The 25,344-nt window shown below is 36.8% G+C and overlaps 1 protein-coding gene and 1 long non-coding RNA gene across 10 annotated transcripts in view; one reads left to right on the top strand and one right to left on the bottom strand.

Moving 5' to 3' along the window:
• LOC141385683 (uncharacterized) overlaps positions 1–1,936 on the bottom strand; it is a 33,087-nt gene extending 31,151 nt beyond the window's left edge. The window contains exon 1 of the long non-coding RNA XR_015492118.1: positions 1,150–1,936. This is a non-coding gene — a long non-coding RNA (uncharacterized LOC141385683). The remainder of the gene's footprint in view (positions 1–1,149) is intronic.
• Positions 1,914–18,786, top strand: mepcea (methylphosphate capping enzyme a). 9 transcript variants are annotated; one of them, XR_015490347.1, is made up of 6 exons: positions 1,914–1,953; positions 4,683–6,428; positions 11,101–11,319; positions 15,618–15,741; positions 17,425–17,862; positions 18,054–18,786. XR_015490347.1 is itself a non-coding variant. In XM_087252235.1 (5 exons), the coding sequence occupies exons 2-5, from the start codon at positions 4,719–4,721 to the stop codon at positions 17,475–17,477; spliced, it is 2,106 nt and encodes a 701-aa protein (XP_087108361.1). In that variant the 5' UTR covers positions 1,914–1,953; positions 4,683–4,718; the 3' UTR covers positions 17,478–18,786.
• The last annotated feature ends 6,558 nt before the right edge of the window (positions 18,787–25,344 follow it).

The following is a 25,344-nucleotide window of genomic DNA, read 5'->3' as shown; positions in this document are numbered from 1 at the left end:
ATACATTTGAGTCACCAATATTAAGTTTTAACCTTAGAATTTCTATTGCAGGATAAATGTGATGCATACTTTTAAAGTGCACTTCTTTACATTTAGGATTAACAGGATATGAAAGAAATCGTTTCCTAATATCAAACACATTTTTCTTTTCATAATGAGACATAACATAAGCTCTCTTAACAGGTCCTGGAAAACAACACTGTGTAGACAATCTCTCAAAAATTTGTTTGAGCTTTTTCTATCTGTAAAGCTAACATTTTCTATCTAAGATCACTTATTTTGGGATTCATCGTTGAGTATTTTATTTGTTCCTTTACCAGGCTATTTGCAATGACATATTCTTAATAATTTTATCATATCTTTTCGGAGATTAATTATTTTCTACAGAAAGCATCATGACTCAACATATTTCCTAAATTATCCATAACGTGACCATATGCTATTCTTCCACCATTCATCAATAAACAAAGATTCTCTATTCACCAAAATACACCTGTTATTATAAATAGATATGTCATGTGGGCTAAAACTATGTTTAAATATCAGTTTGCAATATAATTGTACTTGATGAAAAGCAGAACGTTTTAAGGGAGGTTTAGACAATTCAAAATCATTTTGTAATTAAAAACTAATTCCACAACATTTCTTAAATATAACTGTGGGAATCTCAAATAATAATAAAAAAAGATTCATTTTTAATGAAAGATTGTAGCCATTTAAGTTTACTGGCCCACTTCATTATATTAAAGTCTTTTGTTTAAGACCAAATTAAATGTTACAATGGGCCAACTTTGGCCTGCGTGCCCTACTTTGGGCATCTCTGCCCCAGGTTGTTTTTGATGCTTGTTTATTGTCATATTAGGGAAGTTTGCCGTTGTACCAGACCATTTATAGTTGTATTGTTTACTTTGTTCGATAATATAATAAAAACTACTACTAATAAAAATGTCAGGAATAAACTAATAAGCAGAGTCAGATTGCCCTCTGCTGGTCAAAGAGACTTACTGTCATCTCCACCTTTACAAACGGCCAATGCTGAAAGAATTTATCACTGTAAACACAAGCAGCCCCCACATTCATTTTACAACTCAGGTTATACATTACCTACATAATGATATTTCTTGTAACGTTAATCTTGAAGACACATACCTGACGGTCTCGTTACTAGACGTCTATCCAAGTTTATTTATACTGACGTTGACAGCTCCTACCGTAACAAGAGTGAGCTGTCTAAAACGGAAACCGTTTATAAACTCTTTCTGAGTCGAACAAACTTAATATCTACACATAATTCAGCTTATATTTATAATTTCGACGAGTACGGGAATGAGCACGAGCAAGTTCTGTGGACTACAAATCCCAGAGTCTCTGCGCGCAACAACCACACGCGGGGGCGGGAACCAAGACGCTCTGCTCACATCGCAGTCAATATAAAATACAACACATCGTGGAAGTTAAACAACTAATGCAAGATTACTAATCAGTATACAGCTGCAGAATGCAAATTATATGACGCTAGCTGTCAATCTAGTGTCAAAAATGTCGTTTATTTACATGCAGGATGGGAAAGCAAAAAGGCATCTCGCGCTCGCCTGTAAGAAATCTATCAACAACAGTCGAAAACACAATTAAACAAAATTACTCTTTCATAGCAATGAAACTAAATAAAACACGCATTATTTATAATAACATAAACGCTGTATATTCGCGATTTAAAACGTGATGTAAATTCTTAAACAAAGTTAACCATTGTGTGCAGGCTAATGCTCAGAACGCCTATAAAGTAGAATCTAGGCTAATTCCGCCCATTACACTCCACGATTGGACAATAAAACAAGGGGGTTACAGAATACGCGCGTCTCATTGGCTGCCTCAGCTGCTTATCAGCAGGCACTCCGAATATATAAAGCTCCGAAAGCCCCGTTTCTCACAGCGAGATTCTGCAGCTCATTAGTAAGTTCAACCGAGTAAGCGCAGTAGTTTCACCGAGCAGTTAGGGCTTATAAAACACACAGAAATCGATCACTGTGATCAATATCTCCACAAAGCCTCGCTGATATCCTGAAATAGTGCTCGTCCGTAAACCACAAGCGTTATTTTTTGAGGGGCGTGTCCTGTGAATGTGTTATTTTGATTGTGAAGCTGACGTCAGCGGACAGCGGCGGGATGTGTGCGGACAGAAGCCGTTACTCTGACCGAGCCGCTGTGCGCTTTTTTTCCCCGTCCGCCGGAGAGGGAGGCAAGCGAGGGGCCGTGTGCCTTTAAGAGAGGGCGGAGAGAGTTGGAGCCCCGGGCTGTGTTTTGATCCTGTTTAGGTATCCCTTCGCTTTCTCTCTTCTGTTTTCTTTCGAGCTGATTTTACTATGTGTTATGTTTTATTCATGATGACGCTTGGGGGCGGGGCTTGGACGAATTGTCAATAATAACAGCGGCGTCGAGGAGGCGGGCGCAGTGAAGGTGGGTGGACGTTGCTTAATCTACACATTCACTTTCTTTTATGCACTCTTGACACATGTTGCTTGGGTTTTTGAGGGAGAGTTGGTGTTTATATTCGCACATTCGTTCAGTGACAACTTGTGACATGCAGCTCCCTATGTTGTTTACCATATTAAGATATAATGTTCGGTTAGTATGACTTCAAAACAACATTAGCACTATTTATTTGCCTGTGAACAATGTTGTACTTTTAATGTCATTGGCTGATAATATGATTTTTTTTCCCATTTAGAATTTGCTAATAGCACTTTTATGACAATATATTGTATTATTAAGGAAAAAGTATGAATATTAAACGAACTTTACCTTATTACTCTTGACATGTTGATTGGATTAAGGTAAAGTTGGTTTTATATTCGCTCAGTGACAACTTACGACAAGCTTCCTATACTGTTTACCATGGTACTTTTGTATATTTGGTTTGAAATCATATGTAACTTCAAAACAACATTAGCACTATTTAATTGATTGTAAGCAGTGTTGTACTTTTATTTTCATTGGCTTATAATATATAAAAAAAATTCCTATTTAGAATTTGCTAATAATACTTTTATAATATATTACATTATTATTTAGGGCTGCACAATAAGTTGTTTCAGCATTGATATCGCAATGTGATCATAAGCAATAGTCACATTGCAGGATATACAATGTTGAGATTGTATTATTATTAAATTATTCAATAAGATGGTATTATTAAAACTATTATATTTGTATAATGACTTTAAAAGCATCCCGGTATAAGAAATTGTGTCATTTGTGACCTTAACTACGATTAATTTTATTGAATTATTTTCATTTTTATAATTTAATTACTGTACTTGAATACTGGTTAACTCAGGAAATTATTAAACACTTTATGTTCAGTTTTTCTTTACTGTATTTATAGGTAGTGATGCAACGCATGCAAATAGAGAAACGCTCTGCAAATAGCACAGACCACAGCAAAAATGTGTTGGGAGACCCCAAAAAATTTATAGATTGTTTATTAGATTTTATGGAGATACAAATAGTAAACATTTATTTATCAATCTCTGACTAAACGCGTGCATGTAATAGCTTACAACACATGCAAATAGAGAAACGCACTGCAAATAGCACAGACCACAACGGAAATGTGTCGAGGGATGCCAAAATTATATGAAGTTGCATTCCCACTGCAGAATCATCCCAGTCGATCTAACATTATACATTATTTCCAAATAGAGATATTAAGTTGTCTGGTGAAATTGTATTTATATCGCAAAACAACAACAACATATCACTATTTTGCAATATTTTGCAGCCCTATTATTATTGAGAACGTATGAATGTGCAAATATAAAACCAGCTTTACCGCAATACTCTTGTTCCTTGAAATGAGATTAAGTTTTATATTCGCACATTCGCTCAGTGATAACTTGTGACATGCAGCTCCCTATATTGTTTACCATGGTATTTTGAATATTCGATCTGAAATCGCTTGTTAGTATTACTTAAACACAGCATTAGCACTATTTAATTGACAGTAAACAATGTTGTACTTTTATTGACATTGGCTGATAATACGATTTATTTCCCATTTAGAATTTGCTAATTATACTTTTATGAGATTATATTGTTATTATTAACAAGAAAGTGAATATAAAACCAACTTATCTTCAATACTCTTGACACATGTTGCTTGGATTAAGGTAAAAGAGAGCAAAATTGGTTTGGTTTTGTATTTGCAAATTCGCTCAGTGACAACTTGTGACATGCTCCCTAAATTGTTTACCATGATGCTTTGAATATTTGGTCGAATGAATGTATGAATGGATACATAATCTATAATGTCTGCCTCTAAAATCCACATGGCTAATAAGTTATCTATATTGTGTGCTTAAAATAAATATTAAATATGAAAATAGACCAATAAATAAATGAATGCTAATTAATTAGCAATGATTTCTAAAGATCAAAAAAGAAAAGTTTTGTGCAACACAATCTCCAGACTTAATACTAGAGTCATTTTAGCGTCTCTTCTAATTGTTACACACAGATAAAATATGGCCAAGTAATGTACTATTAAAATTGGTTTGAGTAGTAGTAACCAGTATATTTGTCTTTGCTAATTGGATCCAATTAGTAAAATGCATATTTCAAGTTGATGAACTGATGATTTTGTGAGTTCTTAGTGGATGATTGCTTTGATGCGTGTTTTTCAGATCCATGTCTCCATCAGTGCCAGCCTGAAATAAAAAATGATAGAGATGTCATTTGACAAAGAAACTGTTTTATCTTGTGAGGGGCAAACAGACCCCACTTCTCAAGAATTTAATATAAATGATACCAGTGCTCTCCATCCACCTGGGAACACCACAGAGAACAACCTCAGTAAGGACGCAGGAAGTGAGGCATCCCTAGAGAAATCTGCTACCACCGATAACAATGCTTCAAGTAAAAGTGCAGTTCTTGGGGCTGAATCGTCTAAACAATCGCAAAATGGCACCAAACCACAACAGCAGAAAGTCAACAAGCGCCGCAACACTATGAGCGCTGGGTTTAAGCACCCGGGTTATGGCAAACGACGACGGCGAGCCAACTCGGAAAGCGAGTCAGTCCTGCCAACCAATTTCCTGCTGGGCGGGAACATTTTTGACCCACTCAACCTTAACAGCCTTTTAGACGAAGAGGTCAACAAGGCTCTCAATGCAGAGACGCCCAAGTCTTCGCCATTGCCAGCCAAAAACCGAGACCCCGTTGAGATCTTGATACCCAGAGATATCACAGACCCCCTCAACCTCAACTGCCTGAGCACAGGAGACAGTCTGCTGGTGTCTCCATTGAAGAGTGGTGGAGGCAGGCGGAGACATCGAAACAAACACCATGGAGCAAACACTGGACGAGTTTCCACTGAAGGAATTGGTTTAACGGAGTCTAATGGCTGTGCAGCAGTGAAGGATGATGGAACATCATTGGTCTCGATGACTAATGTGCATTTAGAAAGTACAATTGAGGATCAAACTCTGTTGGACTCGACTCTCGAGTCTTCAAATAAGTCCAGTCTAACTTCAAATGACAATGAGGTGAAGGAGAAAACCGTTGACTGCTCAACCGCACATCTAACAGCAAACCCAACCAACCCTCCATCAAGCAGGCAGCGCAAACGCAGGCGAGCCGGCAGCAGAACGGAGAACTCCAGTTCTTCTTCTGAGGTGAAAAGATCCGGGAGACATTTTCAACACAATGAATCCCAAGGAGGAAACTCTCGAAGTGGAGTCTCTGATAGGCAGCAACCGTATCCGAATCAATGGAGGCCGCAGTACAGCAACAACAATCAGAACCCGCAGCAGCCCAAAAAGAAGTTTCAATACGGTAACTATAACAAATACTACGGCTATCGGAACCCAGGGATGAGCGAGGATCCTCGCATTCGTGTTATGAATCCGGATTGGTTCAGAGGGAAGGATGTGTTGGATCTGGGATGCAACACTGGCCACCTGACTCTGTTTATCGCAAAAAATTGGCGGCCTGCTAGTATTGTGGGCCTGGATATTGACGGATCGCTGATACATGCTGCTCGACAGAATATAAGACACTACCTCTCTGAGGTCCAAGTGCAGCACTCCCGACGCTCTGGGGAAAATACAAAGGCAGATCGAGGGGAGGTTTCGGGAGAAGAAAAGGACAAAGATAAAACTAGTTTGATTATGGATGAAAAAAAGGCAAAGCATGTGGATGAAGTGAATAAATGCATGGACGAAGGAATGGAAGTTAATCAAGAAGAGAAGAGGGAGGCTGATCGGGGAGGAATAGAGGATGGAGCATCGGTAGATCTCCCAGATGGGAAACATTCGTTCCCCGTCTCGCTCCGGATCTCAAGAGGACCCATTGCTGGGCCCCCTTTGCCCGAGACAAACACACACAGTCTCCCTCCTGGAGATTTCCCTGCCAACGTGACCTTTATTAAGGTAAGACCACAAAAACATGTTTGCTGCTTTTTGTTTGAGTATGTCTACTGGAGAGTTACAGTTTTCTTCAAAGCTTCATCAAAATGCTGCATCCAGTGTGTTTGATGTTATCCTCAATGTAGAACTAAATCAATATAATGACCCCGTTTTCTTCAGTGGAGGTTAATAATTGACGAATTTTGCATAATTGAAATGTTTCCTCATTTTTTATTGTCATGATGCTGTTTGAGAACAATCTGCCATCGAATGAAGAGTTTCACACAGAGCAAACACATCTGACTTCTACAAAATAATGCATACTTTGTAATAAATTATGCAAAGCATTCAAGAATGTCCAAACATTATACAAGCCCTTTTTACCTTTTTAATGTCTTAAAGCAGAATGGCGTAGACTGAACTGCATTTACATTGAAGCCTTTGGTTCAAAAGCGACTTAAAGGTCCTGTAAAGTGCATTGAAATGTGCATTTTCATTTGATGTTTGATGCAATCTCAACTGAAAAATGTATTTATTTTTTTAATAAAAAGTGGCTATTCTCTACCTGTGAGAGTGATTGAGCTCAAGGGCATTAAATGAAAAGCAAATGAGAAACATCTTGAAGGGGCAGGACATGTCAGACACTAGAGAGCATTTGATTGGTCAAGGTTTGATGAGAAATGAATTATGAGGCGTTGATTAATTTAGACTGAAGTAAAAAACTTCACGTTTTGCATGTATATATCGGTGCATATCTCCTAAACGCAGATCTTGTCACTTTTTTTGGAGCACACCAACATATACACTTATTGGCCACTTTATTAGGTACACCTTACTTCTACTGGGTTGGATCCCCCTTTTCCTTAATTCTTCCTGGCAGAGATTCAACAAGGTGCTGGAAAATTCCTTAGATATTTTGCTCAATATTGACATGATCCTATCACGCAGTTGCTGCAGATTTGTCGGCTACACATCCATGATGCGAATCCCCCATTCCACCACATCCCAAAGGTGCTCTATTGGATTGAGATCTGGTGACTGTGGAGGCCATTTGAGTACAGTGAACCCATTGTCATGTTCATGAAACCAGTCTGAGATGATTTGCGCTTTGACATGGTGCGTTAACCTGCTGGAAGTAGCCATCAGAAGAGGGCTACACTGTGGTCATAAAGGGATGGACATGGTCAGCAACAATGATTGGCTAGGCTGTGGCGTTGACTCTACTCAATTGGTACTAATGTGCCCAAAATGTGCAAAGAAAATATCCCCCACACCCTTACACCACCACCACCAGCCTGAGCCATTGATACAAGGCAGGATAGATCAATGCTTTAATGTTGTTGACGCCAAATTCTGACCCGACCATCTGAATGTTGCAGCAGAAATGGAGACTCCTCAGAGCAGGCAACCTTTCTCCAATCTTCTATTGTGCAGTTTTGGTGAGCCTGTGCCAATTGTATTCTCAGTTTCCTGTTCCTAGCTGACAGGAGTGGCACTCAATGTGGTATTCTGCTGCTGTAGCTCATCTGCCTCAAGGTTGGACGTGTTGTGTGTTCAGAGATGCTTTTCTGTAGACCTCTGTTGTAGCGAGTGGTTATTCGAATTACTGTTGCCTTTCTATCTGCTTGAACCAGTCTGGCCATTCTCCTCTGACCTCTGGCATCAACAAGGCATTTGTGCCCACAGAACTGCCGCTCGCTGGATGTTTTCATTTTTCAGAACAAACTCTAGAGATGGTTGTGCATGATTCCCAGTAGATCAGCAGTTTCTGAAATACTCAGACCAGCCCGTCTGGCACCAACAAACATGTAAAGTTCAAAGTCACTTAAATCACCTTTCTTCCCTAATCTGATGCTCGGTTTGAACTGCAGCAGATCGTCTTGACCGTGTCTACATGCCTAAATGTATTGAGTTGCTGCCATTTGATTGGCTGATTACAAACTTGCGTTAACAAGCAGTTAGACAGGTGTACCTAATAAAGTGGCCGATGAGTGTATACAATTAGGAAAACCTTTTTGTTTTGCGCAACGCGTGTGTGTTGCAACTGTTTATTTTGATCAAAATATTTACTGGAGCACTGTATAATGGAAAAAATAACCCCATCCCCTTAGAGATGGTTTACCCAAAAATAAATAATTAACTTTTTTATTCCTATACTATCTTCTGTGGGTTGTAACTAACAGTTTTGCATGCAGGTTTTTAAAAAAACACTCATAGCACCTTAAAGAGATAGCAGGCATTGATTTAATAGTAGTTTTTTCTTCCTACTATGGATGTCAATGGCTGCTTTCCCCCCAACATTCTTCAGAATATCTTGTTTTGTGTTCATTAGAAGAAAGAAAGTCAAAGTTTAGAATCATTTGAGTGCAAGTAAATGAGTAAACTTTCATTTTTGGGGTGCACTGTCCCTTTAACAACATTTCCGAGGTGTCTTGCATTTTGCACGTGAAGGAAATAAGTGTTGTGTGTGTGTGTAAAGGAAATAGGTGTGTGCGTGCATGTGTGTGTTGTAACTATTTTGATCAAGAATATTCCACAACAGACTAAATGGAAAAAGCACCCACATCACCTTAAAGTGACAGTTCACTCAAAAAAAAAATAAAAGGAGCAGGCATTTATTTCCATAGTATTTTTTTCTTCTTACTATAAAGGTCAATAGCTGCTTGTTTTCCAGGATTCATCAGATCATCTTGTTTTTGTTATACAGAAGAAATAAACTTTTTAGTGTGAGTAAATAAGGAAAGTTTCATTTTTAGGTGCACTATCCCTTTAATAACCGCATGACAGAAACAACATCTTAGAGGTATTTTGCATTTGCATGAGAAGGAAATAATTGTGGTGCGTGAAGGAAATGGCTCAACAGAAGAAAGAAACGCATAAAAGTTTAGAATCATTTTAGTGTGAGTAAATGAGGAAATGCTCATTTATGGGTGCACTATCCCTTTAATAACTGCAGGACAGAAACAACATCTTAGAGGTATCTTGCATTGTGCATGTGAAGGAAACAGGTGTGGCACAATAACTTTTCAATATGTTGTAAGTCTGTTGAATTTAAATACTAGCATTAAGGCATGCAGCACCTGTCTGTCCTGTTTTTTTTAACCCTCTGCCTATTGAGCTAGATTAATCTGAAAAATAATAAATTTAAAAAATAAAATTCATACACTGTTCACATTTACAAAGTTTCATAAATGCACAAATCCAATTCGTAACTTTAAAGCAAAATTTGTAAATGCACAAATCCAGTTTGTACATTTAAAAGACTATTTGTGAATGCGCAAATCCAATTAATAAATTCAAAACACCATTCGTAAATGTGCAAATTCAATTAGTAAATTCAAAACACAATCATAAATGTGCAAATTCAATTCGTAAATTCAAAACACAATTAATGAATGTGCAAATCCAATTCGTAAATTCAAAACACTATTCATAAATGTGCAAATCCAATTCGTAAATGCACAAAGCCAATTCAAAAATTTTAAACAATTCATTAATGCCCAAATCCAATTCGTAAATTCAAAACACAATTCATAAATGCGCAAATCCAATTCAAAAATTTAAAACGCATCATTAATGCCCAAATCCAATTCGTAAATTAAAAACACAATCATAATTGCGCAAATCCAATTCGTAAATTTAAAACTCAATTGATAAGTGTGCAAATTCAATTCGTAAATTCAAAACACAATTCATAAATGCGCAAATCTAATTCGTAAATGCACAAAACTTTTGAATTTGTTTTGAATTTATGAATTCAAAACAATTCGTAAATCCACAGATCTAATTTGAAAATTTAAAACACTTGTATAAATACTTAACACAGTTCTTAAAAGCACAAATTTAATTTCTAAATTCCAAACACAATTTGTAATTATGCAATTCGTAAATACACAAATCCAATTCATGAGTTCATAACACAATTTGTAAATGCGCAAATAAAATTCGTAAATTTATAACACAAATCTTAAATATGGAAATTTAATTTGTAAATATACAAAACACAATTAGAAAACAAATAATTCAGAAATACACAAACACAATTTGCAAATACACAAATCCAATTCGAAATTTTAAAACAAATCGTAAATGCACACATCGAATTCATACATTTAAAACAGAATTTGTAAATTAAATCCAATTTGTAAATTCATAACACAATTCATAAATGCACAAAACACAATTTGTAAATACACAAAACACAATTTGTAAAGTCAAAACCGTAAATCCACAGATCTAACTGTAATTTAAAACTCAATTCGTAAATACGCAATTACAATTTAATTTAAAATCCAATTCGTAAATACACAACACGATTTTAAAGTCAAAACCGTAAGTCCACAGATCTAACTGTAATTTTAAAACTCAATTCGTAAATATGCAGTTACAATTTAATTTAAAACCCAATTCGTAAATACACATCCAGTTTGAAAACAATTTGTAAATATGCAAAACACAATTTGAAAATTCAAAACAATTTGTTCATTCAAAATACATTTCATAAATCCACAGATCCAATTCATTCAGGAAAATATATATGATTTTATTACTTGTGAAGTAACAAATTGTGTTTTGAATTTACAAATTGAATTTTTTTAAAATGTGAATTGTGCAGTGCATGTACGAGTTTTATTTTTGCAAGTGCATTATCTTTGAGACTGATCTGGCTCCATATCTGTCTGTCTGGCCTCCACAGGGGAACTATGTGCTGGAGAGTGATGTGCTGCTGCAGACACAGAGGGAGGAGTACGATGTCATCCTGTGTTTGAGTGTGACAAAGTGGGTCCACTTGAACTGGGGCGATGCAGGACTCAAGCGCTTCTTTCACAGGGTATACAAGCACCTGCGGCCAGGGGGACTCTTCATTCTGGAGCCCCAGCCCTGGAGCTCCTACAACAAGAGGAAGAAGCTCACCGTAAGGCCACAACATTTTCATCACATCACTGATCATTTAAGATGCACAACATGACAGTTCTGGTGTTTAAGGACTATTTAATATGAAAATAAAAAAAATGTACATGGAGTTGTTTCATATTTACAGTTGAAGAAATATACAAGTACTCCTATGAATTTTATTTATTTTATAAAAAAAGATTTATTATAACACATTTTTAAACGTTATTTTCAATAGGTAATTTCTAATAACTCATTCCTTTTGTCTTTGCCATTTTGATATATATATATATATATATATATATATATATATATATATATATATATATATATATATATATATATATAAATATATATATATATATATATATATATATATATATATATATAAATATATATATATATAAATTTAAATAAATATATATATATATATATATAAATATATATATAAATATATATATAAATTTAAATAAATATATATATATATATATATAAATATATATATAAATATATATAAATATATATATATATAAATATATATATATATATATATATATATATATATATATATATATATATATATATAAATATATATATATATATATATATATAAATATATATATATATATATATATATATATATATATATATATATATATATATATAAATATATATATATATAAATTTAAATAAATATATATATATATATAAATATATATATAAATATATATATAAATTTAAATAAATATATATATATATATATATAAATATATAAATGGTCTAGTGTCTAGTTATGACCTCTCAAGAAAGCTCTGTTTGTCTTTCGCAAATTCATACTGGCTCCTTGATCCCCCAAAATTTATTAAAATACCCGGAAATCATGGCGAGGAGAGAGAATGAGCAAGTGAACAGATCGCAAGAGGCACAGTGATGGTCTAAACATTACATTTGATATGTTAAATGAATAGTGCAGTAAAGATATCGCAAGTGCAAATCCCCCCCCCCCCCCCCCCCCCCCCCCCCCCCCCCTCTTTCATTGAGAGATCCGCTGTCAATGTTAAAGGTGAGCAAAATATTTGAATAGTCCTGCATGTGTTTAGGCCTTTTTACATAGAACAACTGAAATTTGTGTTTATGACAATATTAAAAATTCACTTAAAGCTGGCTGGAATTATTAGATAAAACTTTTTAACATAAATATTTAAAAATATAACTTCTTGTAATACACTCATTGCTGTAAGAAGTAGTTTATATTCCTATTTCCTTTTAGTAAACAAGTTTTAGATTTATAGATGTGCATTTTAACTAATTTTCATCATTCATCATTTGCAATGTTTCCAGATTGCATTGTTTGTAATTTTGGTTTGGGGGACCCCTGATAAATAAGGCACCAAGCTGAAGTAAAATGAATGGACGAATTGTTTTCTGCAAAGCTGATTCTGGCCATGACATGTTCACATCAAAATTTTTTATAGAAGACATGTTTAATAAATGTCTCAATAAATGGGCCAGACATTTCTGACTTTCCATACCAAGAGGCTCAGGAAATGTTCTTCCAGAAGCCCATAAAGACACAGTGCAGTGACAAAAGCTGCACAGTTTGTGAATAAAAAAAAAAGATATAAAATGAATGTTAAATTATAATTTATAAACGGTTGTACAGTTCAGATAGTTGCTCCGTTATTTACTGCTGTCATTAAAATACTATTACTCCGTGTCAGTATGAGTCTGAACAACCGCATTGAATAGCCGCACTGTTCAGCCGCAACTGTGATATGACTTAAAGGAAATTATCTGTGATGCGTTTACACTGCTATTATAACCACATTATTAATGAGATTAACATTTATGAAATGCAAATAAAATACGCTGTTAAACTTGCATAAAAATTTGTGCTGGGCAATTATTAATTGCATCCAAAAGAAAAGTTTGTTTTGACAAATGTATTTAAGGAACAACAAATAATAACTTGACTTCTTGTTGATCATCTGGTATCAGAAGTGGCTTATATGAAAGGCAAAGGCCTTTAGATTAAAACATGATCAAGCCTTGATTTTTAATTATCTAATTAAAACCGTAAGCTCTGACTTTGCTTAGACAAAAGTCTTGTGTCTTAACAGAAATAATGTCCAGTATAGAATATAAAGTCATGCTGCAGTGGAAACAGAATGAATATTGTGTCTGACTCCATCATGAGCTTGGAGGACTGCTCATGGAAATCAGGAAATTAAATTAGAAGGAATAAACAAGCAGGGTCTTTTAAGATTAGACAAAAATAAACTTAAACTGTCCTTCCTTATAAGCAGGATAAATGGGAGACCAAAAGTGCAATACCAAGTTTATGGCTGTAAACATGTATTTAAAGCGTTGTTTTTTTCAGTCTAGGTTGTGATGAAGAAATGTAAGCATGTTGAGATTTTCAGGACCTTATCTTGACCGCCGAGGTGAGAGAATGTGTCCACTTGTACATTGAACAAATAAAAAAATAATAAATAATGTGTCAAAGTCCAAATAAACATGGTGCAAATCCTCAGTAAAAAATAGATATAAATATTTACTATACTATAAATAGTTACATAACGAAACTAGATTCAATATGGAACATCCTTAGGTTTTATGTGCCAGCATGGATATGGTTGTCTGTGGATATGGATTTGGATGTGGTTGTATGCAATGCAGACAAACAGCTGCACCTTCATTTGTGTCTTTTGAAAACAGCAAGAGCAGCAGTTCGTCTTTGCTGTGTCACTGTTTTGTCATGTTTCTGTGCTGCTGTGCATGCAAAAGTACTTAGTATGAGAATTATTTCATGCAAAACTTTTTTTTTTTTTGCGTTTTATTTAGCCGCGCAGAAATGTATGCCTATCTCTCATTCCGTGTTGTTCAAAAAGCGCAGTGTTGGTCCACAAACAAAAGTGAAACCTATGCTTATTGGTTGTGATATAGCGAGTTTGAACCAATCTGGGCATGGAGGAGGGACAATGCATCAATGTATCATGTCTGGTTTGTCCGGAGACACAGTGACGAGCGTTTCTTTGTCAAATCAGCGTTGTCAAATTTTGATGTTGTAACCGCACTGATTCCGGAGCCTCTGAAAGTCTGCGAATGTTATGGAAAGCTGAGATTCTCTTCTTTATGCCAATCTTTGAATTGTATCAATCGGATCAGCAGATCAAAAGTTATTAAACATTTAAGAGCAATACTTATTTTTAGCCGCGGGCGGCTGTCTCGGTCTTTAAGGGTTAAAACCGTTGATATGCAATTGTTCATGGTATGATAATCGTGCACGTTCAAATCGTGGTAGACCGTCATACCGGTATATTGTTACAACCCTAGCATCCATACATCTCTGCAATGACTCAAATCACTGATTAATAAAGTCATCTGGAATGGCAGAGAAAGCGTTCTTGCAGGACTCCCAGAGTTCATCAAGATTCTTTGGATTCATCTTCAATGCCTCCTTCATCTTACCCCAGACATGCTCAATAATGTTCATGTATGGTGACTGGGCTGGCCAATCCTGGAGAACCTTGACCTTCTTTGCTTTCAGGAGCTTTGATGTGGAGGCTAAAGTATGAGAAGGAGCGCTATCTCGCTGGAGAGTTTGCCCTCTCCTGTGGTTTGTAATCTAATGGGCAGCACAAATGTCTTGATACCTCAGGCTGTTGGTGTTACCATCCACTCTGCAGATCTCTCGCACGCCCCCATACTGAATGTAACCCCAAACCATGACTTTTTTCTTCACTAAACTTGACTGATTAATTTGGAGAATCTTGGGTCCATGTAGGTTCCAGTAGATCTTCTGCAGTATGTGATGATTGGGATTCAGTTTAGCAGATGATTCATCTGAGAAATCGACCTTCTGCCACTTTTTCAAATGATCAACTAGAAGTCAAGTTATTATTTGTTGCTCTTACAACTGGGATAGATGACAAAACTTTTGTCAGGTAGTGTATGTGCTCGCATATGTTCAAAGGAAAACGAGCAACAATAAAGAATGCATGATAGCATTTTCCAAAGTATGTGTCAAAATAAAATTTGTCGCCAAAAATGTGCTGAGAAACAGAGAAAGCTAGCCAAAATTAGACTCAAAATTAAACCAGAGTGGATGAAAACATCCCCAAAACCACACGAGATAAAACTGAGTGTGAACTGCTTGTAACAAAACTTTAAAAAATAAACTATGTTGTCTTTGAAAGACTTTACACTGATTTTAATTCTACGAAACATGCAGCACATTTACACATTCATCAAAATGTCACTCTAAAGCTCATTGTTTTAACCACATGCACTTTATCTTCATGCTGTTTAATTTAACAGGAGGCCATCTGTAAGAATTACCACAGCATCCGGTTAAAACCAGACCAGTTCTCCTCTTTCCTGACGACTGAGGTGGGCTTCTCCAGTTATGAGCTCATTGGGACGTCGCAAAACTACTCCAAAGGTCAGAGCTTTGACATTTCATGCAATTCCTCAATATGATATATCAGAGATACCCAAACTAGGGCCTGCAGGCCAAAGTTGGCTCATGGAAACTTATGATTTGGTCCACCATTCCATCAGAGAAAACAGTGCTGGCGAGGGTTGGGGCAATTACCGTTAACAAAGATTGTCATTTCTAAATTAACATGTACTTTTTTTTGTTTGTTTTTTTTATTGCTCCGCTATAAACTGAAACGCAAACTGAAATTAAATGATTCAATGAAGTCTATCTGTAGATGAATCTGATTTTTAAAAAATTGAATTTCTGTCACTCGATGGACAAAAGACAATGCAGAAAACATCAGCGAGCAAATCAAGGCAAAAACAGGTGCTCCACTGAACTCTGTTTTAAATGGGATTGTTTTTGTTGTTAATATAGCAAGTTCATTATAAAATCTAAAAGAATTATGCTGCATTAGTAAATATAAAGCAGTGTTTTCTTATTATTGTTTTTTTATTATATAAATTACCCATAGCAACTTTAACGTAATACAGTTTGGTTCAACCCTTGGTACCTTCAACCCACCACCCTCAATCAAGTTTTTGGGCCTTCATAAGAAAAAGTTTGGGCATCCCAAAACTCTGTGTGTGTGTGTGTGTGTGTGTACGTGTGTGTGTACACGTGTGTGTACGTGCGTGTATGTATGTGTGCGTGTATATATATATATATATATATATATATATATATATATATATATATATATATATATATATATATATATATATATATATATATATATATATATATATATATATATATACACACACACACACACACACACACACACACACACACACACACACACACACACACACATACATATATATATATATATATATATATATATATATATATATATATATATATATATATATATATACACACACACACACACACACACACACACACACACACACACACACACACACATATATATATGTATATATATATATATATATATATATATATATATATATATATATATATATATATATATATATATATATATGTGTGTGTATGTATATATATACATACATACATACACACACACACACACACACACACACACACACACACATACATACAAATATATACATATATATATATATATATATATATATATATATATATATATATATATATATATATATATATATATATATATATATATATATATATACACACACACACACACACACACACACACACACACACACACACACACACACACACACACACACACACACATACATACATACATAGGTCTCAAACTAGATTCCTGGAGGGCCGCAGCTCTGCACAGTTTGGCTCCAACCCTAATCAAACACCGCTGATCCAAGGTGTTCAAGACTTCTAGAGACAATTAAGCAGGTGTGAGTTGTAGGTGGTTGGAGCTAAAATCTGCAGAGGTGCGGCCCTCCAGGAATCGAGTTTGAGGCTGCTGTAGTTAAGCCTTTTAATGTCACTAAGCTGAATGCTAGTATCTTGAACAACATCTAGTTAAATATTATGTGCAGTCATCATGACAAAGATTAAAGAAATCATTAATTAGAAATGAGTTATTAACTATTATGTTTATGACATATGTATTATGTCAATGCCTATTAATTGTTTATTATTTCACTCTCTCTCTTCTGTTTTTAGGTTTTCAGAGACCAATCTCTCTGTATCACAAACGACCTTCATCTTTAAAGTGACCGCACCAGTTAGAGATGGATTTTTTTGGGGGCTTATTGTTTTTTTTTTATTTTTTTTTTTGGAGAACGACCAGCATTTGAAGCCACTAGAACTTAAAACATTTAAGACTTTAAAAATTCTTAAAAACTCTCTTAAATGTCTCATTGGTGCTGAATAAGATTGCTCCCCTGCTGTTATAAAATAAAGAAAGACCGCAGCATTTTCCAAGGACTCCAATGAAGAATTAGACCGATCAGATGCTCGTATTCACTGTTCAGATGTTTTTACCGCGCATAAAGAAAGGTCTTGTGAAGAAGCACAAGTTAAATCCAATTCCAAAAAGTCATTTCTAGAGTAATTTGAAAGTGTGTTTTTTTTCTCGAGCAGCTTCACAGCATACATACTGTACCTGGTAAGTCATCATCTAGAACAGTGTTTCTCAACCACGTTCCTGGAGGACCACCAGCTCTGCACATCATCCATGTCTCCTTAACCAAACACACCTGATTGCGATCATCAGCTCATTAGCAGAGACCTGTATTGGGTGTAGCAGAGAAAGGAGACATCCTAAACATGCAGTGTTGGTGCGCCTCCAGGAACGTGGTTGAGAAACGCTGGTCTAGTACTCAAATGTTTAGTTTTTAAGTTTTCTTTTGCCTGCTTGTTTCTTTTTTCCCCTCATAAGGAAAGATTAGAGCATGTTACCAAATGTTGAGTTTCAGATTTCTTCTGGCGATTCTGTTAATGTTGTTGCTGCATTGCTAACATCACTTTCAGCATCTGTTATTCCTCATCAGCCGTTGTGCATCTAGACGTGGCCGCCAATTATTTTAACAAATGCCAATATCTCAATTTTTATATTCACCATGAAATCGCCTGATCATAGATTCATCATTTGGGAGTTCTGAAGCTGCGGGTTGGCTGATTTGCTATGTTGAAAGTGTTTACTAAAATAAGTCAGACTGACGCCAGAAGGAGGTGAATCTTATTTTGGTGTGAGCTGAGCTGCAGAGAATGACGTTAACTTTTTGTTATTATTGTTTGGTCTGTTGTTCTGCTTTTTCAACTTGATTAAGTTGAGCTAAAACCGAGGTACGTTTTTGTAAGTTGTTCGTCCAGAGTTCTTGTGTCCATCGAGGTAACTTTGTTGTTGTTGTTGGTTTTATTCCTATTGAAAGGTTTGCACTAAAAACGAGAGAACAAACTGATCTCCAGCATTTGTATTTTAATGTACAAATGTAATGTTGGTGTGTCTTTTGAAATAAAAAGGGTCCTTTTCATTCGAGAGACTCGAATAAATTTGAAAAATAAACTATAAAATAACATGAACTTTGACCTGTTTTTTTTTTATGTGCAAGACCTAAAATGGTTGACTTGATTGATAATGGAGTATATGCACAACGACTTTAATTTTCAGCCAGCCAGCCAGCCCAAGGGCTTCTGGTGAACTGTCTTTCCATTATAAAATTGCCATGTTTAAGGTCTGATTTCTTTAAAACACTGTGATCTTCACTGCCTGATTGATATGCAATATATAGTGGGTCTCCGACCAGACAAGAAGCACTGAATTAAATTCTATTTTGCCCCGCCATGTCTTTAAAATATGACCATTTATTTTAACCCACTATTTTCAATGGAGTTTATGTGCTAGCCTGCTGCTACTGACATTCATTCATCTCGTTTTACGCTTGAGCAACTGAATGACTGCCGAAGTTTATTTAACTGAATGTACTTTTAATGACATTACAAAATCGATGCATCACCGTAAGGCTGAAAAACACTAGATGCGCATTCACTCACCGGCCACTTTATTAGGTACACTTGTCCAACTACTTGTTGAGGCAAATTTCTAATCAGCCAAACTCATGGCAGCAACTCAATACAGTTAGGTATGTAGACATGGTCAAGACGATCTGTTGAAAAATTCAGCTTAAACCCGCCTAGGCTGGTTGGCTGGTTTTAGCTGGTTGACCACCCTGGTTTTAGAGGGGTTTTGGCCATTTCCAGGCTGGTCTTAGCTGGTCAGGCTGGAAATTGACCAGCCAAATCCAGATAAAATCAGCTTGACCAGCCTGGTTGAAGCTGGACATAGCTGGTTTTGGCTGGACTTCCAGCTTGGCTAGGCTGGTTTTAGCTGGTCATCCCCCAGCCTGACCAGCTAAGACCAGCCTGGAAATGGCCAAAACCCCTCTAAAACCAGACTGGTCGACCAGCTAAAACCAGCCAACCAGCCTAGGCTGGTTTAAACTGGATTTTTCTGCAGGGTGAGTATGGACTCTGACTTAAAACTTCCAAACAGGTGCGTTGAAGGAAGTTGGAGCTACGCCGGACACCGGCCCTCCAGGATGAATATGGTATTTTTAAATGTTTGACAGTGCGTTATTCTTCCTTTTTTATTTGCTGAAAACAGTCATACTAACGTACTACATTTCAAGCTTATTGGTTTAATACAAGGTAACAGTAACATTGTAATATCTGAGATTACCACAAGATGGAGCGATTTTACACAAAAAATGAGAGAAAAAACAAACAGGAAACTGCTTAATCTAGTTTATGCATAATGAATCTTTTCACTCTGATCCTTTAACCTAGCGAACTATTTCTTCTTGGCCAAATTTGGACTGTATCTCATCCGAAATCCTGACATGTTTCTGCTAGGCTAGCAAAACCGGAAGAAGCGATAAACTGCTTCAAATGGCGCTTCCGGTAATCAATTCCGCTTTGATAAGTGCCTTTTATAATACACTCAGGATTGTATAATTAATGTTTATAATTTAATATGTATACCAATCCAAATGACGCATCTAGGTAGAGCCTATAGCATAAATGTTTTGTATATAGCTAATCCACAGCTGAGCAATGTGTGAACAGTGAACACACATTTCTGACTGCAGAAATGTTGCAGATGTGTGTGTGTGTGTGTGTGTGTGTGTGTGTGTGTGTGTGTGTGGTAAAATGAAAGTGTGTGTTAAATATTAATGTCCCCAGCCTACCCAACACGGGTTTGAGCATGAATGTATGTGAATGTAATTTTATCATGACAAGTGCTGTACTGTTGCTATGGGCAACTCTCCTTTTATTTAAAAGTTCATGTATTAAAACCGAGAAGCATCATCGCTGCTCAGTTCGACAGCCACATTCACTCACACACACCACCAGTGCATACACAACTGCAACCACACGTAAATGTGCAATAAAGCAGATGGTTTGGACATTGGCGCATGCATTTTAACAGACACACACACATGTACTTATGTAACAGTGATGTAGGAGTGAAGATAAAAAGAGCTCAATCCGTTTAAAGGCTGATATTGACTACACCAATACAAGAATTCCTCTGTGTTGATTGTCTTCTGTTGTAAAAGGAGACCTATTATGCAAAAATCGCATTTATAAGGGGTTTAAGCACAGTTGTGTGGGAACAGTGTGTGAATATAGCTAGCATCGAATGGTTGAAATTTAAATATTTTTTTATAATCACACTTGATAGGAACCATCTGCAGTAACACTTTGATTGACGTTCTCATTTGTATGTGTCATCACAAGGGGAAAGCCCCGCCCATTGCTGACGATATCTCCTTCGTTAGCATAAACAGCCCTGAGTAAGAAGCAGCCGTCAGCCATAGACTGATTTCACACGGCCGCCATTTTAAAAGCAAAATCAAGGCTGCAATGGGAAGAAACCTGGATCGCCTGGAGTCACACAGAAACGGCATATGGTGGTGTATTGTTGTGTACCTGGCTGCATATCTTTTCAACGAAGAGTGATTCAAATTTATAATTTTATCGCTTTCCGGTCTGTCTGAATGGATGGTGAAAACGAGAAGGGATATCAGACCTAATTTTCAGCTAAGGGAATGGCACTAGTTAGCTAATATATATTTTTTTAAACATGTTTTAAATGCCATTTCCCTGCTAAAAAAATCAGCTTAAACCAGCCTAGGCTGGTTTTAGCTGGTTGACCAGCCTGGTTTTAGAGGGGTTTTGGCCATTTCCAGGCTGGGTTCCAGCCGTTTCCAGCCTGGTCTTAGCTCAGGGGTGTCTAAACTTGGTTCTGGAGGGCCAGTGTCCTGCATAGTTTTGCTCTAACTTCCTCCAACACACCTGCCTGGAAGTTTCTAGTATTCCTACAAAGAGCTTGATTAGCTGGTTCAGGTGTGCTTAATTAGGGTTGGAACCAAAATATGTAGAACAACGGCCCTCCAGGACTGAGTTTGGTCACCCCTGTCTTAGCTAGTCCGGCTGAAAAATGACCAGCTAAAACCAGTTTGACCGGCCTGGTTTAAGCTGGGCATAGCTGGTTTTGGCTGGACTCTCTGGCTGGCTAGGCTGGTCAAGCTGCTTTTAGCTGATCATCTTCCAGACTGACCAGTTAAGACCAGGCTTAAAATGGCTGGAAACCATTGGCCATTTCCAGGCTGGTTTCCAGCCATTTCCAGCCTGGTCTTAGCTGGTCAGGCTGGAAATTGACCAGCCAAATCCAGATAAAATCAGCTTGACCAGCCTGGTTGAAGCTGGACATAGCTGGTTTTGGCTGGACTCCCAGCTTGGCTAGGCTGGTTTTAGCTGGTCATCCCCCAGCCTGACCAGCTAAGACCAGCCTGGAAATGGCCAAAACCCCTCTAAAACCAGCCTGGTGAACCAGCTAAAACCAGCCAACCAGCCTGGTTATTGTGGCGTGAATGAGACGCTCAAAATGCTAAACTCGCACCGTTTCTTTTACGCAAATCACGTCATTTGATCTGCCTAATTCACGCGTATCGCGCCACAAATGTAAATCATGTAACATGTCAATCACTCGCGCTTGACGCTTCGTTTGCATCTGGTGTGAACGCAACATTAGACCAGTCACGAATAATGTTTTAAAACCTCAATTTCTCGCTAACCTTTAAGTGTCGCTGAGTGCGTTCTTAAACACTGCTGATTTGCCATAGTATTCACCAGTGCTCAACAGAAATGACTGTGATTGGCCTCAGTTCACTGCACTGCATCAATGTTTACCAAACACAGACGAGCGGTCCGCTGATGACTCGACTGATATTCGCGGCTTTAAAACGCTCCAGTGTTCATGTATCTGTGTTTGCACTAGGTGAAGAGCGGTGAACTGATGACCTTCATGGCAAATTACAGTTCTTTCTGTTGAGCTCTGTTGAGCACTGGTGAATACTATGGCAAATCAGCAGTTTAAGAAAGTCCACCTGGTTATATAGGCTGAAGCATTGAAGCGTCCCCACGGTGTTTACCTGGTGCCATGAGCTGAAGCCTAGGAGGACACTTAAGCGAATTACTCTTAAAGAGATTGTGATTTAGTTTGATGCCTAATAAGCTTTTAATTGTTTAAAGTAAACTTAACTGAATGAAATTAAAGTGATATTTACACCAAATCTGCACTTTGAAATGGCAGCAACAGCTGGAGATTTGTAGTCCACAGCATGTTGCAGCAATGTTTACAGTGCTGATCCTGTTCTTCCGGGTTTCTTCCTCGCTTCTGCCTCGCTTTCATTTAAAAAAAAATGGAGGTCGTGTGAAATAAACGTTTTCGAGTTTTCACCTTCTAAAGATAATATTAGCGGGTATTAGTTTTGGTAAGAACAAATGAACATTGTAGTTTCCGTAGATTGCCTTCTTCTTTCAGTTTTTCACACAGATAATGTTAGCTAGCTAGCTCGCTGTGGTCGAGTATACACACATTTTGCATTTCATGTTCCTGCGACATGCATGAACGTGGCTGCAAAACACACTCCTCCACTCCTGTAACTAAAAAAAATGGTTTTGGGTTACATTCAGTAAAGACATGCTTATCAATAAAACACTAACTTGAGCTTTTTTAAACTAGCTAACGCTGGGGTTAGCTCACAGCATTAGCCCCCCAGCTACACAGAATCCTGGGTTATCTTATTTGGCATTTCACTAATCTAGTAATTAATCCGGGGTAATTATACGCTGAAGTTTCACACTGTACAATCCTAAAGTGGGTTAATGCTCTTATTTGCATATTTGCAGTGTCAGTCCTATTTTCTGGACGGATAACATGCAGCCTGTTTACATGAAGGCTCCAGCTTTTGCAGATCTTCATATAGAGCAGACTCTGGTGTTAATTATGCATCAAGGGGGCGTGGTTATTGAACTTTAATGTTTATTGTGTAATGAAGGGGATTGGCTCTTGTGCTAATTATTTTTTCTGAGGGGCAGTGGTTATTATGTTTTAACATTAATTTAATTTTGTAATGAACGAGTGTGGCTATTGTAATCTGATGTTGTTTAATGAAGTGGTGACGGCTCTGGTGTTAATTATGCATAAATGGGGAGTGGCTATTTGAGTCTGATGTTGATTGTTTAATGAAGGGGTGTGGCTATTAAACTAGTGTTAAATATGCATAGAGGGGGTGTGGTTATTCGAGTCTGGCGGTAATTGTTCAATGAAAAGATGTTGCTATTAGACTCTGTTGCTAATTATGCATCGATTTGGTGTGATTATTGGATGCTGATGTTAATTGTGTAATAAAGGGGTTAGGCTATTAAACTGGTGTTAAATATGCATAGAGGGGGTGTGGTTATTCAAGTCTGGTTTTAATTGTGTAGTGAAGAGGTGTGGCTATTAGGTGTTAAGTATGCATTGATGGGGCGTGGCTTTTCAAGTCTGATGTTTTGTCTGATGTTCGTAGTTTAATGAAGGGGTGTGGCTATACACTCTGATGTAAATTGTGTTATAAAGGGGTGTGGCTATAAGACTTCTAGTGTTAATTATGCTTCAATGGGGTGTGGTTATTTGAGTCTGATATAAAGTGTGTAATGGAGGGGTGTGGCTATTAGATTCTGGTGTTACTTATGCATTGGTGGGACATGGTTATTCGAGTCTGATGTAAATTTTGCAATGAAGGGGTGTGGCTATTAGACTGGTGTTCATTATGCATCAATGGGCTATGGTTATTAAAGTCTGTTGTTAATTGTTTAATGAAAGGGTGTGGCTATATACTCTGGTGTAAATTGTGTAATGAAGGGGTGTGGCTATAAGACTTCTGGTGTTAATTATGCATCAATGGGGCATGGTTATTCATGTATGATGTTAATTGTGTAATGAAGGGGGTGGCTAATAGACTCTAGTGTTAATTATGCATTGATAGGGTTTAGTTATTCGAGTCTGATGTTAATTGTTTAATGAAGGGGTGTGGCTATTAGACTTTGGTGGTAATTATGCATCAATCGGGCATGGTTATTCAAGTATGATGTTAAAATGTAATAAAGGGGTGTGGCTAATAAAGTAGTGTTAATTATGCATTGATGGGGTTTGGTTATTCGAGTCTGATGTTAATTGTATAATGAAGGGGTGTGGCTATTAGACTCTGGTGTTAATTATGCATCAATCGGGCATGGTTATTCAAGTATGATGTTAAAATGTAATGAAGGGTTGTGGCTAATAAAGTGGTGTTAGTTATGCATTGATGGGGTTTGGTTATTCGAGTCTGATGTTAATTGTATAATGAAGGGGTGTGGCTATTAGACTCTGGAGTTAATTATTCATCAATGGTGCATGGTTATTCAAGTATGATATTAATTGTGTAATGAAGGGGTGTGGCCAATAGACTAGGTTTAATTATGCATCGATGGGGTTTGGTTATTCGAGTCTGATGTTAATTGTGTAATGAAGGGGTGTGCCTATTAGATTCTGGTGTTAATTATGCATCAATGTGGTGTTTTTATCAGACTGGTGTCAGTTGTGTAATGAAAGGGTGTGGATATTTGACTCTGGTGTTAATTATGCATAAATGGGGCATGGTTAACCAAGTATGATGTTGACTGGAAGGAAGGGGTGTGGCTATTAGACTGCTGTTAATTTTGCATTGATGAGGTGTGTTGATGTTTATTGTGTAATGAAGGGGTGTGCCT

The sequence above is a fragment of the Danio rerio genome, chromosome 5 (genome assembly GCF_052040795.2).
Source record: "Danio rerio strain M-AB ecotype USA chromosome 5, GRCz13ab, whole genome shotgun sequence".
Classification (NCBI taxonomy): domain Eukaryota; kingdom Metazoa; phylum Chordata; class Actinopteri; order Cypriniformes; family Danionidae; genus Danio; species Danio rerio.
Note: the sequence above shows the minus strand (reverse complement) of the source record. Positions and strands in the feature narration are given on the sequence as shown.